Genomic DNA, 17,098 nt, shown 5'->3' with positions numbered 1-17,098 from the left:
ACACACAGACACACACACACACACACACACACACGCACAATAGTCGTGAAAAGAAACTTCCCTTCACAGTTTGAATGAAAGCGAACACATTGTTTACCTCTGTTACAGACAGAAGTATACACAGACACGCCGTGTGTGACACACACACACACACACACGCCGAAAAGGACAGACAGCGTACGTATACATCCAGATCGAGGCCATAGTCAGTGCCTATTATACCAGGAGCCGATCTATATACCAGCCTTGTGCGACACCTCAAAGCCACATCGTTTGATCTTCATCCGCCGCCAGTATACCAAAGAAACAGACACGGACCGGGACTATATAGGACCATGAGGCTCAGCAAACACTTCCGACTTCAGGACGTCACCGTCGTGTACTTCACGGTCTTGGCCACGCTGGTGGTCATCCTGGTGGCGTCCTATCAGGCTCCCACCCAGGCCGCGGCCGCGGCCGCCACCGTGGTCAAGGTCAACCCCTCCTCCTCCTCCTCGCTGCCCCCTCTCCCCATGCCCTTCCGCGTGCCCCTGGACCCGCACGGGGACCTGCAGCTCGCCTGGAACGTCAGCTACGCCGACCGGGAGGTCTACCTGGAGCTGAGGGTGGCGCGGCTCGAGCACGGGGTGGTCCTGGGCATGTCGGACCGCGGGGAGCTGACCGACGCCGACCTGGCCGTGCTCTGGGACGACGGGACCGGCAAGAGCTACTTTGGGGTAAGAAGCAATTGAAGCCAGACGAGTTATATGATATCGACCGGTTTGGGTTGTTTGTTGTTGTTATTATAGCCGTTCTGAACGGGGAACCCCCTTTTTGGTTGTTTGTATTTAAAGCATATTATGGTATGCTTTTATTAGCTGTTGAAAAATAGCAGATACAAGCTGCTATACGAGCGTGCAGGTAGCCTACTGCTATTTTTTTGTTTTGTTGAAAAAGCGTGAAAACGTGATGGGGGGTCGGGGGGGCAATTACGTATATGTTTGGGGGTCCTTGACATGAAAATGTTTGAGAACGACTGACATATAGAAACATAGGGGTTTTACAGAAAACTGTCAGGATTTAGACGGCATTTGTAGAATCGTCCTCGGGTCTAAATGGGCTAAATGAAAATGAAAACTATAGAAAAGGAGAAGATAAACGAGAAAAGGCTATTACAGTGTGTCTCATTACATGCCTTCTCTATTTGAGCGACCACATCAAACACGAGGTGGATGCTGGAAAATACTGCGGCATGGTCATGCTGGACCTCCAAAAGGCTTTTGACACCGTGAACCACTCCATACTGGTTAACAAGCTTAAAGCTATTGGTTTTGATAGCACATCAGTGAGCTGGATGCAATCCTACCTGGAGGGGAGAGAACAGATGGTGGAAGTGAACGGAACACTGTCCCCCCCCCCTCCCAGTGAGCTGTGGCGTCCCACAAGGAAGCATACTAGGGCCTTTACTGTTCCTAATATATGTAAACGACATGACTTCAGCTTGTGACTGCAACTTGTTCCTGTTCGCAGACGACTCAGCACTGCTGGTCTCGGACAGGAACAAACTGCAGGTTGAAAAGACCCTCAGCTCCGAACTCGGTAGAATCTGCACCTGGCTCGCTGATAACAAACTATCCTTACACCTGGGAAAAACTGAATCCATTCTCTTCGGATCAAATAGTAATCTCAAAAAGGCAGATGGCTTCTTGGTTAGAGTTGGTGATGATATTATCACACGGAAGGATCAAATTACCTACCTAGGTTCCATCCTGGAGGCCAATCTTTCCGGTGATAAGATGGCCACCAACGTAATCAAAAAAGTCAATCAAAGAACAAGATTCCTCTACAGGATCTCCTCACTGGTCGACAAAAACACCTTGAAGACCTTAACAGGAGCCCTTGTACAAGGTTTCTTTGACTATGCATCCACCTCCTGGTACCACAGCACCTCAAAGGCCCTTAAAACAAGGCTCCAGACCTCCCAAAACAAACTGGTCAGGCTCCTACTTGGCCTCACCCCCCGAACCCACCTCACCCCTGCCCACTTTGACAGGCTGGGATGGCTTAGGGTCGACGACAGAGTACAGCATCTTGCAATGGGTCTGGTCCACAAGATTAGATACACCACCAAGATACCCATGTACCTGTCTAAATACTTCCTAAATGTAAACGAAGTCCACACCCACAACACCAGAGGGAGTGCAACAAACCATGTACAACCCAGATTCGGCACAAACAAGGGACTAAATTCTTTTCGCTCCTATGCGACCAAAATGTGGAACGCCCTACCAACAGTCATTAAGACATGTGAATCCCTTGGCTCCTTCAAAACTGCTCTCAAAGGGCACCTACGGATGGCTGCAATTCGAAACTGGCCTCTGTAAAAGCTGAATTTGTATCTGGATTGTACTATGTTTTTGTATGGACGTGGTGTTGGGTGCCTGCACATATGCACACATGGCATCAACGCATGGTGTTGTGTGCAGGCGCCCTACACTCTGTCTTTGTACTATGGATTGTACTATGTTTTTGTATGGACGTGGTGTTGGGTGCCTGCACATATGCACACATGGCATCAACGCATGGTGTTGTGTGCAGGCGCCCTACACTCTGTCTTTCGTTTTCTTTTCTTTTATCCCCCTGTTCCCCTCACTGTATATATACTTTTTTTTCCCTTTTCGCTTCCTATATGATGAATTCCTGTTCTGTTCTTTAACTACATAGAAGTGTCTATTTGTTTGTCTCTAAATGTTTTGATGAATTGAACAATGTGGACCCTGTTGTAAACAAGTGTAAGGCTTAATTGGGTCGTCCACTCACAGTTAACAGTCTTTGTATTGAGTTTGTGCTTGAAATGTACTGTAATTCTGCAAACTGTTAATAAAGATTTCAATCAATCAATCAAAAATCATTTGTCTGGCTACATAATGTGAAATAAAGCTGCAAAAGGGCTGGGTTTATTTTTTGTGTATATTGTTCCCAGCGCACCTAACGAAAGACCATTGGTATTAAATATTGATGATGATAGATGCATGTACGTATGTGACTTTGCTATAATGTCCAGAGATGTAGTTGGCCCTTATGGTGTTTTAATAATGTTTTCTAATATGGCCCCCTTTGAAAAAAGGACACACCTGACCTGACACACTCACAATGTGTCACATGTTGTGAGCTTGTAGATCTATTTTTGAAAAGATTGGACCAATAGGCCTACACCACTGATATGGAAACATTATTTTCAGAAAACTGAAACTTTAGAAGACATAATAAAAAGTTATAATGGCACTTGGAAGACACAGACCTTGGTCTTTCAAGCATTATGTCATGCTTTAGCTATTGAAAAATAGCAGATCTACAAGCAGATCTAGCGCAGATCTAGCGCTACGAGCTTGTAGGTCTGCTATTTTTGAAAAGTCGTGAAAATGTGGTGCAAATCATTGAATATATATATTTCAGAGCGAACATTTTTAACTAAAATATTGGCTTCTTGGGGGGTCCCTGGAACTACATATTTTGAGATGGGGGTCCGTGGCCAAATAGAGATAATTCTTGGAAGACACAGACCGGTCCTTCAAACAGACCTGCAGTGACAACAAGAATGTGTGTTCAAGCTAACATTATTTGAATGTTCAAGATCTTCCTGAGGGTAAAACACACACATGCTGTGTATAATAGTTATTAGTTAATATAATATAATAGCTTGTAGATCTATTATAATAGTTAATAGATCTACAAGCTCATACGAGCTTGTAGGTCTGCTATTTTTTAAAAGTCGTGAAAATGTGGTGCAAATCATTGAATATATATATATTTCAGAGCGAACATTTTTAACTAAAATATTGGCTTCTTGGGGGGTCCCTGGAACTACATATTTTGAGATGGGGGTCCGTGGCCCAATAGAGAAAATTCTTGGAAGACACAGACCGGTCCTTCAAACAGACCTGCAGTGACAACAAGAATGTGTGTTCAAGCTAACATTATTTGAATGTTCAAGATCTTCCTGAGGGTAAAACACACACATGCTGTGTATAATAGTTAAATTATTATATTACTATTTACCACATGTAAACAGTATTGGTCACTTCGGGCATGGCCCCATACAGACATACAAGATTCTCCGTTCATTTTCCTCATAGACATTTCAAAAAAGTATTTATTTAAAGACGTGGACAAAGCCAACTCTTCGTCGTGACAAATCATGACGACAAACACAATTTTTCGGGCCGAACAAATATTTAGAAAGAAGAAAGACTCGAGTTGACTTTGTCAACCGTCTTTAAATAAATACCTTTTGAAATGTCTATGGGGCAAAATGCATTGGGAATCATTTCCCATATGGGCCTGGCGTCGTCATTAAAGGGGGCGGGACTGCGACACTCTATTATGTGTCAGAGACTATACTAAAAATAATATATTTTCAATGTCTAAGAGGCCTTATAGCCGAGGTGGAGGAGGATCGCATGGCTGTTTGTTATTATCTCACAGCAGAATAATAGGTGGAACATGTAGCCGCAAGCATTTGGAAGTTGAAGCTGATAACCCCCCCCCTCCCCCCCCCCCCCCCACCACCCCCGAGCATGACAGCATAAAGCATCGCTATCACAGCCATCTTATTTAAAGCGTGAAGCCATTGACGTTATGTAAACACAGCATGCTAATCCTGCGAGTGAACTCATCGTTGTTGAGCTTGCCCTGGTGTAGAATTCCAAGCAAGTTGCAAGAAGTGTACTAGATAGCAGCCCCCACACCTCCATAAGTGTTGATTTTTGTGACAGCACATTTTTTGTTTTAGTTTACGACGTCATAGTTTTTTGGGTTTTCATTTAGTTTTAGTCACATTTTAGAGACCACCTGGAATGGTTTTGTTAAGTTTATAGTTTGAGTCAACTAAATAGACCAATTGTTGTTTGTTTACAAACACACGGGTGACTGTTTCATAATGTAATCGATTCCCAACAGATCTCCGAACCTGTTGTTTTCGAGGAGCGCTGGTTTCAGTTCATTTGACCTCCTCTCGTGTGTTGGCTAAGTGAGGTGCACTGCACCCTAGGAGACCTTTATATACTTCAAAGCTCAACAGTATTGCGCACAGAGAACAGCTGATAACACAAGCTCACATCGCATCGCGGACGCGACCGTTGCGAGCGTAGAGGCCTGCGTGCGTGCGCGACACCGCAGCGGCCGGACGAAGCATAAATTATACTTGATGGGCTGCAGGTGCGCCTGCAAAATCATGGACAAAGAGGTTTTAATGCTCTTAATTGCTCTGCATGCCATTATCGTGGGCGCATACCTCCCGTTCTTATGACAGCGAATGTGTATAGGTGTGGTTTTGAGGACGACTGCTTTGAATTGCTATTTATTTTATTGATCAAAAACAGCATCTGAGTTTTAAAAAACTTTAAAAGTTCATTTTGTACACACTGAGTGGTGAGTGCAGTTAGAACTTTTCCATTGCATCTTATGAGAGGCCAGGGTTCCATCTGCTGCCGGGCCTGCAGGCGAATGCTGGTGCTTATCCGTGTGACGTCACGTGGTCAACCCATTTTGGGGTTTCAAGCATTACGTCATGCTTCAGCTATTGGAAAATAAAAAAAGCTACGAGCTTGTAGGTCTGCTATTTTTGAAAAGTCGTGAAAATGTGGTGCAAATCTTTGAATATATACATTTCAGAGCGAACATTTTTAACTAAAATATTGGCTTCTGGGGGGGGGGGGGGGGGTCCAGCTGGAACTACATATTTTGAGATGGGGGTCCGTGGCCCAATAGAGATAATTCTGAGGGTCCTTGGCAGGTTGAGCACCACTGACATAGAAACATGGGTTTTTCAGGAAAAATGTAGGATTTTGAAGCCTTTTTTTCTTTTTAATCGACCTCAGTCCAAAATGGGTTAAGGCGTCTATATCAAAGACATAAACGTATACAGTAGACGCCCTTTCTGGCTCTGGAGTGTATATGTGCTCAAGGTGTCACGTTTTACCAAACTGGCAGACCCAAATGCAGACACGGCAAGGAGGGCAAAGTCCAAGGGTGTTTATTCAAACAAAAATGATGAGCCTGTAGATATAGGCAACTGTCCAGAATGATCTTGTAGATTGGCTACTTTTCAGAAAGCTATAGCAGGAGCTGGCTATAGCAGGCACGCTGGCAGGCAAACAGGCAGGCAACTGAGGCAGAAGGAAAAAAACCCAAAGTCAAAAACCAAAAAAAACACTGGAGCAAAGCAATAGTAGAGCAAAAACACTAGGAATAATTATCACTATAGGAAACACTGGGAAATAACAGCTATAGAAGCGTTACCGCACGGGGAACTGTGGGACGATATCTGCCAGCATGCGGCGAGGAAACCAGGGCCTTTATCCCATTCTGACCTGAGATCAGATTCATACGAGGTTTCCACTGGACACACACTGGTCTGATGAACCCATTCTGACCTGAGATCAGATTCTAAAAATGTCAGTCGTTCTTCGAATTTTTCAAAAATAGCAGACCTACAAGCTCGTATCGCGCCACTCGGTGGCGCGCTATGAGCTTGTAGATCTGCTATTTTTCAATAGGTAAAGCATAACATGATGCTAACACCAAAATGGGTGCCCGGTCAGAATGGGTTATGGAGTGGTGGTGATGAGAAGATGGCAGGCAGGTGAGTGAGGATTGGATGATCAGAGCCAGGTGTGCCAATCTGGAAAGCCAGGAACCAAGCCTATACGCCCCCACACATGCTCACACACAGACAGACACAGGATAGGCATACACAGGACACTGGCAGGGGGCCGTGACACATGGGAGGGCAAAACCTTCCCGAGATTCCTTTGCGAAGCTCCACGGAAGCATGAGCGTGTGCGTCGCACAGAATTCGTGCATGTTCGGGTCTGTAAGTCCTGGAAAAGATGCGCTGTGATTGGCCAGTAAATCGCTTGAGTGACAGCGTGACGTAACGTAGCCTTCCGAACTTCCGGCATACTGTACTTCCTCCTGTACTTTTTTTTAAATATCTATGGTCTAATATATGACTAAAGATCTTTTTTTAGTCGACTAAATCTACAGTTGATTTAGTCGACTAAAATTAATTTTGGCAGGCCTTGATGCCGTCGTAATCACCGATTTCATACTTGCTGAAAAATAGCCGATCCACAAGCTCACAACGTGTCACGCTGCGGCGCGTTGGGAGCTTGTAGATCTGCTATTTTCAGCATGACTTACACTGGATCTCTTGTTCACTAAGTCCTTTCCTAACATTTTAGTCTAGTTTTTGTTTTAATTGTGGGCTCGCTACAGCGAGCACACACTAGTTATTGTGGGCTCGCCACAGCGAGCACACAATAGGTATCCACAGTCTATATTTATTCCAATTTCCGCCACTTTTTTCGGTCACCTACTACTTCCACATAATTTATGCTAGAATTTTAGTTCAAACTTCAAACTGTTCAGCTCTTTGCAGTGATGTGTGCTTGTATTTTTATTTTTACAAAGTTTTATGCTTTTTATACTTTTTAACTTTTTAACTTTTTTTTACATCCTTTATAATGAGAGTCGATGGAAGAAAGGTCCCATTTTTCACAGTTAACGTTTTTGAGCTCTTATTACTCCGTCATACTTTCACTTTGAAACTTCATTCAAACTTTATAATGTTCATCTATCTTTGAACTTTCATTGGTGAAAAAGTTTTTTTGAAAAAGTTTATACTTTTTAAAATATTTAACTTTATTTATAGTTTTTTCCTGCCATTGACTTTGTATGGGATTTATCTCTAAATCAACCTCACTTTTGCAGCCTCATTACTCTGGCATACTTTGTCGTAGAAACGTGATTTAAACTTTAGAACGCTCACACGACTCTGGACTTTTTCGTGGTTCAAACCGTATTCGAATACGTTAAACGGTTTTTCCGAAATCGCAGTTCAATCGCAGGCCGTTTCGCGTAATTAGTGCCATTTTAGAGTGCGGCTCTTCTTTGACTAGAGTGTGGAAACTGAAATTCTTTCCTTGAAAATTTACCAAACAAATTGTCGTCCCGGCCAAAGTATTCATTTTACACGCATGTTCTTTGGTCATTTTGTAGCCACACATGTCCTCTTTCACACAATGTGACCACCAAAGCACAGAGACATACAGAATGTGAACTACGGCCTTTTAAGTGACACAAAAACAGCAAATCTGCTCATTGACCTCCATTGTATAATTCTTACGAGGATATTATCGCGCAGACAATTCTTAACTCGCTCTTATAACCACATTTTCAATCGTACCAACACCACAATCGCACATGGTGTACGTCAATATCTCAGGCCACTCACAGCGAAAAAAATATTTGCATTCGACTTTTACTTTTTGCGATAGAGCAATTTGTTCGGGCATAGTTTTCCCCCATTCAGAACCATTCTAATCTCCCAGTCATAGTACTGGCATAGAACTTGGAAGTCTTTTACTTCCACAGCTGAGACATATAAGGGCTTAATTACAGGGCTGACATTAAAGTTACAAGATCTCAATGAGTTGCTCTGTGATACCTTGTGAGCTTGTAGGTCTGCTATTTGTGCAATTAGGCTAGACACATGCAAGTGCACGCACGCACGCACACACACACCCTGTCTTCGCACGCACGCACGCACGCACGCACGCACGCACGCACGCACGCACACACACACCCCCTGTCTTCCTATTGGCTGGCCTTTACACAGCTCTCGCGCGTGCACGCACGCACGCACGCACGCACGCACACACACACACCCTGTCTTCGCACGCACGCACGCACGCACACACACACCCTGTCTTCCTATTGGCTGGCCTTTACACAGCTCTCGCAAGAGCACGCACGCACACACACACCCTGTCTTCCTATTGGCTGGCCTTTACACAGCTCTCGCAAGCGCACGCACGCACGCACGCACGAAAAAAAATGATTTTTTTTTTTTTTTTTTAATATTTTTTAAAAAAATGAAAAAAATGTAAAAAACTGAAAAAACTGAAAAAATTGAAAAAAATTGAAAAAAATTGAAAAAAATTGAAAAAATTGAAAAAATTGAAAAAAATTGAAAAAATTGAAAAAAATTGAAAAATGAAAAAAAACTGAAAAAATGAAAAAAACTTAAAAAAATAAAAAAAACTTTAACTTTTTTTTTTTTACTTATTAAGAAAAAACTAACTTTTTTTTTTTTACTTATTAAGAAAAAACTTTAACTTTTTTTTTTTACTTATTAAGAAAAAACTAACTTTTTTTTTTTACTTATTAAGAAAAAACTTTAACTTTTTTTTTTTTTTTTACTTATTAAGAAAAAACTTTAACTTTTTTTTTTTTTACTTATTAAGAAAAAACTTTAACTTTTTTTTTTTACTTATTAAAAAAAAACTTTTAAAAACACTTCTACAACTTCCACATACTTTATTCCGCTTTATGCAGTTATTTATGCTTATTCTTTTTACACATTTTTATACATTCTTTTTTTTTTACTTTTCCTTCAGCTTTAATACATTTTCTACTGTACATTATATACATTGCGTCTTTTGGCGAGCCCACACAGTTTCCGTAGGGAACTGCTTTCTAGTTGCCAACCTATGTTTATTCTTATTCTTTATTCCGCCGTTTTTTTGACACCCTACTACTTCCACATACTTTATGCTAGAAATTTAGTTCAAACTTCAAACTGTTCAGCTCTTTGAAGTGATGGGTGCTTGTATTTTTATTTTTACAAAGTTTTATACTTTTTATACTTTTTAACTTTTAAACTTTTTTTTACATCCTTTATAATGAGAGTCGATGGAAGAAAGGTCCCATTTTTCACAGTTAACTTTTTTGAGCTCTTATTACTCCGTCATACTTTCACTTTGAAACTTCATTCAAACTTTATAATGTTCATCTATCTTTGAACTTTCATTGGTGAAAAAGTTGTTTTGAAAAAGTTTATACTTTTTAAAATATTTAACTTTATTTATAGTTTTTGCCTCCCATAGACAATGAATGGGATTTATCTCTAAATCAACCTCACTTTTGCAGCCTCATTACTCTGGCATACTTTGTCGTAGAAACGTGATTTAAACTTTAGAACGCTCACACGACTCTGGACTTTTTCGTGGTTCAAACCATATTCGAATACGTTAAACGGTTTTTCCGAAATCGCAGTTCAATCGCAGGCCGTTTCGTGTAATTAGTGCCATTTTAGAGTGCGGGCCTTCTTTGACTAGAGTGTGGAGACTGAAATTCTTTCCTTGAAAATTTACCAAACAAATTGTCGTCCCGGCCAAAGTATTCATTTTACACGCATGTTCTTTTGTCATTTTGTAGCCACACATGTCCTCTTTCACACAATGTGACCACCAAAGCACAGAGACATACAGAATGTGAACTACGGCCTTTTAAGTGACACAAAAACAGTCAATCTGCTCATTGACCTCCATTGTATAATTCTTACGAGGAAATTATCGCGCTGACAATTCTTAACTCGCTCTTATAACCACATTTTCAATCGTACCAACACCACAATCGCACATGGTGTACCTCAATATCTCAGGCCACTCACAGCGAAAAAAATATTTGCATTCGACTTTTACTTTTTGCGATAGAGCAATTTGTTCGGGGCATAGTTTTCCCCCCTTCAGAACCATTGTAATCTCCCAGTCATAGTACTGGCATAGAACTTGGAAGTCTTTTACTTCCACAGCTGAGACATATAAGGGCTTAATTACAGGGCTGACATTAAAGTTACAAGATCTCAATGAGTTGCTCTGCGATACCTTGTGAGCTTGTAGGTCTGCTATTTGTGCAATTGGCTGGCCTTTACACAGCTCTCGCAAGAGCACGCACGCACGCACACACGCACGCACGCACACACACACCCTGTCTTCCTATTGGCTGGCCTTTACACAGCTCTCGCAAGTGCACGCACGCACGCACGCACGCAAAAAAATGAAAAAAAGTATTTTTTCCAAAAAAAAGTATTTTTTCCAAAAAAAGTATTTTTTCCAAAAAAAGTATTTTTTCCAAAAAAAGTATTTTTTCCAAAAAAAAGTATTTTTTCAAAAAAAAAGTATTTTTTCCAAAAAAAGTATTATTTTGAAAAAAAAGTATTATTTTGAAAAAAAGTATTATTTTGAAAAAAAAGTAATTTTTTGAAAAAAATGTAATTTTTTGAAAAAAAAGTAATTTTTTGAAAAAAATGAAAACTTAAAAAAAAAAAAACTTTAACCTCTTTTTTTTTTTTTTTACTTAAAATAAAAAACTTGAATTTTTTTAATAAAGATTTTTTTTTTTTCATTTAAAGAAAAACTTTTAAAAACACTTCTAAAGCTTCCACATACTTTATTCCGCTTTATGCAGTTATTTATGCTTAAACTATAGTTTTTCCAAATGTTCATACTTTTTTTTAACTTTTACTTCAGCTTTAATACATTTTCTACTTTTGTTTACAATATGCTACAGTCCCGAAATATTGATTATGGATTTAGACCACCAATGGGAACACTATTACTCCGGTCCCCGAGTTTCAAACTTGACACGGCAAAAACTTTATACATTGCAATTTATGCGAGCCCACGCAGTTTCTACAGGAACTGCCTTTCTAGTTTGTTGATAAAATTGTCAATATATTTAGCCTTAGTCATATCGTGTTTGTCACCGCGGCTTCGTTTTCATTTGGTCTCCATTTAGTTTTCGTCAGTGAAAAGAAAAAAAAGTTAGTCGACGAACATTTCTCGTCATAGTATTATGACGTACTGCTAAAGAGGGACGGATTAACCCCCATGAGGGCTCCTGGGCCGGTCATTTTTGCAGGGCCCCCGCAACAGTGTTTTTCCCGTGTTTTTATCATGTTTTTGACCTACATTTAACTAAATAAATGGCCAATGAAGGGCCCCAGGAGCCCTTTTCAGGGCGTCAAACCTAGTACTGCGCGGTCCAATTTCCCCGAAGGGCCCCTGAGAGTCAAGGGCCCCACACTGGCCCAATGGCTAATTTGTCCCTGCTGCTAAAGGCACAAAAGCCTGGAGAGTGTGTGGCATAATCCCCGAGGAATGTAGAGAGCCAGCAATGGGTATAGAGAACGCTCCCAAAATAAAATGTAGTCTCTGTGACACATCCAGGGGCCGCAATCTGCATTCAAAGATGTTCCTAGAAGATTTGTCGTTGGTCGGGGGGGAAAAAAAAACCCCGGTCGCAATGACTAACCAATCAGGAAGCAGACAGGCAAATCGACCAATGACAAAGCTTCTAAGGAAAATTGCATCTGCACTGCTATAGACCGATTCACAGAGGGTTTCCTGGGTGCGGCCATTACTGAGGTGTACCATTAAGCGCAACAGCACTGATTAGCTACACCTGGCCTACGGAGCACCTGCTCCATGGATTACACCTCAGTAATGGCCGCGCCCAGGGCACCCCTCTGTGAATCGGTCTATAAAGGGAAGGCACAAAAGCCTGGAGAGTGTGCAGGCATAATCCTCGATGGAATGTAGATTTTCCCCTTTCGTTCAACGATTCAGCTAGCATCTGTGATCGCCGAGGTGTGAGATTGGTGTTTTTTTTTTGCACGGGGAGCTATAGAGAGGCTGGTTTCGCATGAATCTCATAATCACAAGCAGTGTTTCCCGTCTGTGCTAAAATGGGAATCATTCAAACTGCACAAATTCACCAGAGAACCATTAGCAGATAACCATATTGACACATCTATTGTTTTATAGTAAAAAGAAAAAAACGTTCTTGCTCAAATTTAATCTGCCTGCGTTGCAATTCTACCTCTACAGTATACCTTCTGTATGATCGATTAGCGATGGAGCTCGATACCCGATATCTGAAAAGACCCGATAACAATCTCATTGAGTACCCGTTATCAATAAGCTATGGGCTTATAGTTATCAAGCCTGTTATCGATCATATCATATAGCGGCCCATGACGTTGTCATGTTTAGACAATCACGACAAGAGGCGATCGAGAAATAATTCTAATCGCCCACGCTGGCACAACCGTGTCGGTCTAAAAGTGTATTGATACCTGCCGACCAGCGCTGTCCCAGGTAAACAAAATTACACTTTTGAAGTGACTGTACACATATTAACCAGTTAACAGTTGCTTCAATATTATTTTACCCAAAGTAAAAAGGTCAGCCTTCCGTCTATTAGAAAAGTACTGTATTTGAAGGCCCTAGTAGTGAAAGATACTGGTTCTGTTGGTGAGACGTAGGAGGGGCCCGGTCAGGAGCAGGGGGGGCAGTCAGACAGATATTTTGTGAAGCCTATAAGGAAATCGCGATTCATATAATGGCCTGTTGTGGCGCTGTCATTGGACCCAGAAAAACCCATAGCCCCATAGAAGTCCATGTATTTTGGCCCAACTTCACCTAGACTGTATTACCTTAATAAACATGGTCATGAATACTTTCTGCTTCCAGTCACTAGTTTAAAGTCTCATTTCTAATGTCATAATATTCTTTTTGGAAAATGATGGTCCCATTAATTAAAAAAATGACCATAAAGTCGCGTATGTTCTGAGGGGCGTGACTATACCGTTACAGTCTATGATCGGGATTCCCCTCCCACTCGAGTCAAAATAAAAACCAACGGAGAAGAAGGGGGGAAGTCCCGCCTCGTGGTCTGGGCCAGCCAATGGCCAGCTGGGCCAAAACGGAGCCAGCCAATGGCCAGCTGCAGGGCCAAAACGGATCTAGAAATATTACATCAGGAATTACCATAGAATCACAGGCTTAATTTTATGTCCATGTTAGACCCCGGGGAACGCTTTGTCCATCTTTTTTACAGTCTATGGTCAGGAGTCAACCCACCCTATAGTTCCGGCAGAGTAGTTCCGGAGCATCGGATTGTGTGGCCCTGATCTTTCCCTGTAATGGGACTGATCGGGACTTGATTCACCCCCCCGGCTGGGTCACCGAGAGACCCGAAAACCCCCGATGACCCTGGGATACATCACTGAGGAGCGTGAGGATGTATACACCTCCCGCAGGTGCATCCACGCGATGTATTTTCGTTTTTTGTTCAGAATAAAAAAAAATTGGTCGTCTCCCGTCTCCTTTCCCACAAAATAATCTAAAATGCTCAATAGCGCCGCAGCTGGGCTCGATATATATATATATAAGAACCCCCGGCTCGATAAGCCCTGATCGATATAGGTGTTCGTTATCAATGAATATTAAACGAGCTCCATTCACCTATGTATGATTATGTCAATGTTCTGCAGGGTTAAAAGTACAGTATACCTGTACAGCACCACATAACAATTTGTATATGTTTGGCGGATTATATAGGGCCAAAAACCCTCCTCCTGCAGGCAGAGAGGAGGAGGAGAGCAAATATTTGTCTACCCCCTGCCCCCCCTGCCCCGGGGGGGCAGGGGGTTGTTGAAGAGGGCGTTCCTGCACTGGCAGGCAGTGTTGTTTTTGGCAGCAAAATGGTGATTTTTAGTTTAGTCTCTTGAATGGTTTTAATTTAGTTTTAGTCACATTTTAAGTCAACCTGGAATGTTTTAGTCTATTTTTTTTTTTATTTTTTTTTTTTCAGTCGACTAAATCTACTGTTGATTTAGTCGTCGACTGAAATGTATTTTGGCGGGCGTTGATGCCGTCCGTAATGACCGTTTGTTTTTTTCACCTTCTGAAAATAGCCGGTTGTGGGCTTGTATATCGGCTATTTTCAGCATGCGACTGATTGTAAAATGACTTATACTGGATCTCTTGTCCACGACTAGTCCCTTCCTAACATTTTAGTCTAGTTTTTAATCTGTTGACGAAATCGTCGGAATATTTAGTCTTAGTTTTAGTCGTCGTAGCTTAGTTTTCATTTAGTTTCCATTTAGTTTTCGTCAGTGGAAAAAAGGTATAGTTTTAGTTTTAGTCGACGAAAACAACACTGCTGGCAGGTGAGCCTGCTGCAGTGGGAGACAATAGCAGCGCTATAAACACAGAAATGTGTGGAGAGGGTTTAATTTGGGATGATGAATACATTGGGATAGAAATACATGGCAACTCTAAAAGGAAAAGCCATGACACTTCTAAACTCCTAAAAGTATGATACAGTATATACTATATATGGGTCTGGATCGAGAGGCAGGGATGTACTGTAAACAAACCACACCTGGTTGGCTGAGGTATGATGGTCTAGTTCCATAAGTGTTTGCCTGATTCATGTCAGTTATGTTTTGATGATTCCAAATTCAAAAAGATCTCTGGGGGGAATTAAAATCTCCTTTTCCCCCTATACATCAATTTATTAATCACGTCACGAAGCCTTGCATTTTTCCACCACTGCACAATTAACCCATGTTGGGGCGGGAACCCCTTTAGGTGTTTTAAACATTGTTATAATTTAGCTATTGAAAAATAGCAGACCTACAAGCTCGTAGCTTGTAGGTCTGCTATTTTTGAAAAATGGTGAAAATGTGGCGCAAATTTGGATTTTTTTTTTGTTTTGTTTTCAGTTTTTAACTCATCTGTGCTTCTGGGGAGGTCCCTGGAACTACATATTTTCAGATGGGGGTCGGCGGCCAAATACATATAGTTTCTGGGGTCCTTGACATGAAATATTGAGCACCACTGATACAGAAACATGAGGTTTAAAAAAATAATATATATAGGCATATATATATATTTTTTTTAATTTCGAGGCTTCCAACATATTATAGCATTGCATTACATACAGTATTATCCCGATGAAGAAAAATCAGTTACCAGTTTCACTGGAATTGTTCACTTTCTTCAGTATTAATAACAACTCAATACTTTGACTTCTATCCCACTCCATCTCAGAGGAAAATAGTGCACTTTTACTCGACTATACGATTATACGAAAATGTTAGTTACTATGGTTACCTTGTGCACTTTGGTTATTATTACAAAACACACTGTGTACCTCCACTTCAGCCGTATAGCCTACTGTATGAATCATTTGAAGGCAGCAGATCTACCAGCTCACAATGTTGGAAAAGTGTGTGGCTCGTGAACATCCGTGTACTGTATATTATGTGTCTATACTGTACATACATCATGAGAAATGTGTCTACATCATGAGTGTGGCATGAGCGCTCCCGAAAAGCCCCTCTATATCCCGGAACGAGGGACCTGCATGCCATTAGAAGAGGACGGGGGCTGCAGGGCAGTTACAAAAATGACCTGTCAGGGAGGAGGCTCAGGAGGCAGCGTGACTTGTCGTATGGTCATTATCTGACGATATAGTACTCCTCCACACCATCACCTCGAGCAGCCATTTATAGCAACACCTGTCAGGGCCGCTTGGCTTCTGAACACATCTACACTGAATGTGGGAAAGTGAGGATACTGCTGGCGTCGACTGTTCGCCGGCCTCACCTCCCGAATGCATGAATGAATGAATGTGAATGTGAATGTGAAGCGCTTTCTTTGAGCACTTGGACGTTGGAAAAGCGCTATACAAAAATTGCAATTCATTATTATCATTATTTCTTTGTTGAATCATAGTTAAAACATCCCGGCGTATATAAATAAATATACATTTCTATGTTCCTTTCCTTTCTCCTCTCTTAAATCTTCGGCGCTGTCCAGCCTGTCCTCTCTCTCCCTTCTCCTCATTCCATCAGTCTTTCCTCCCACAGGGGAAATAATTACGAGACGAAAAGGTCACTGTGTACTACAAACACTTCTGCCATCTCTCTCTCTCTCTCTCTCTCTCTCTCTCTCTCTCTCTCTCTCTCTCTCTCTCTCTCTCTCTCACACACACACGCTCACACGCACACGCGTGCATGCGTGCGTGTTCGTGCGTGCTGCAATATAAAATCGATCGTTGGACACCAACATTTGGTGTCCAAAATGCGGCAGCTGTGCAAACGAGCGCTCAATGTTAAAACCGCACGGGGTTTCCTCGTCATAACTCCACGGGGACCGGCGCCTGCAGTCCCCCGCTCTGACCACTAGGGCGGGCCGAGCGCCTCAACGTTGGAGAGCCTCACTGCAGGGGGATTGGTGTAACGGGCCTTCCGCACTTCCACGGCGCACTTCCGCCCTCACGCCGCGCTACAGGTCGCCCCCCAATGAACTGCAGCGGCCAATGAGGCATCCACTTATTTTCATATCTATGTTGCTATGCCACTCAAAGTGACTGTACATGGCCAATCACAGCGCGTCTTTTCCCGGGACTTGTCAGAATC

General features: G+C 41.9%; 1 protein-coding gene across 1 annotated transcript in view; it reads left to right on the top strand.

Moving 5' to 3' along the window:
• Positions 1-335: 335 nt before the first annotated feature.
• dbh (dopamine beta-hydroxylase (dopamine beta-monooxygenase)) overlaps positions 336-17,098 on the top strand; it is a gene marked incomplete at both ends in the record, with an annotated part of 35,382 nt that continues 18,619 nt past the window's right edge. Inside the window, one exon of the mRNA XM_080755495.1 lies at positions 336-716. Within this exon, the coding sequence (XP_080611621.1) occupies positions 336-716 (381 nt within the window). The remainder of the gene's footprint in view (positions 717-17,098) is intronic.

The sequence above is a fragment of the Protomyctophum bolini genome, assembly GCF_963924005.1.
Source record: "Protomyctophum bolini genome assembly, chromosome: 22".
Classification (NCBI taxonomy): Eukaryota; Metazoa; Chordata; class Actinopteri; order Myctophiformes; family Myctophidae; genus Protomyctophum; species Protomyctophum bolini.
This window is presented reverse-complemented; position numbering and strand designations above follow the sequence as displayed.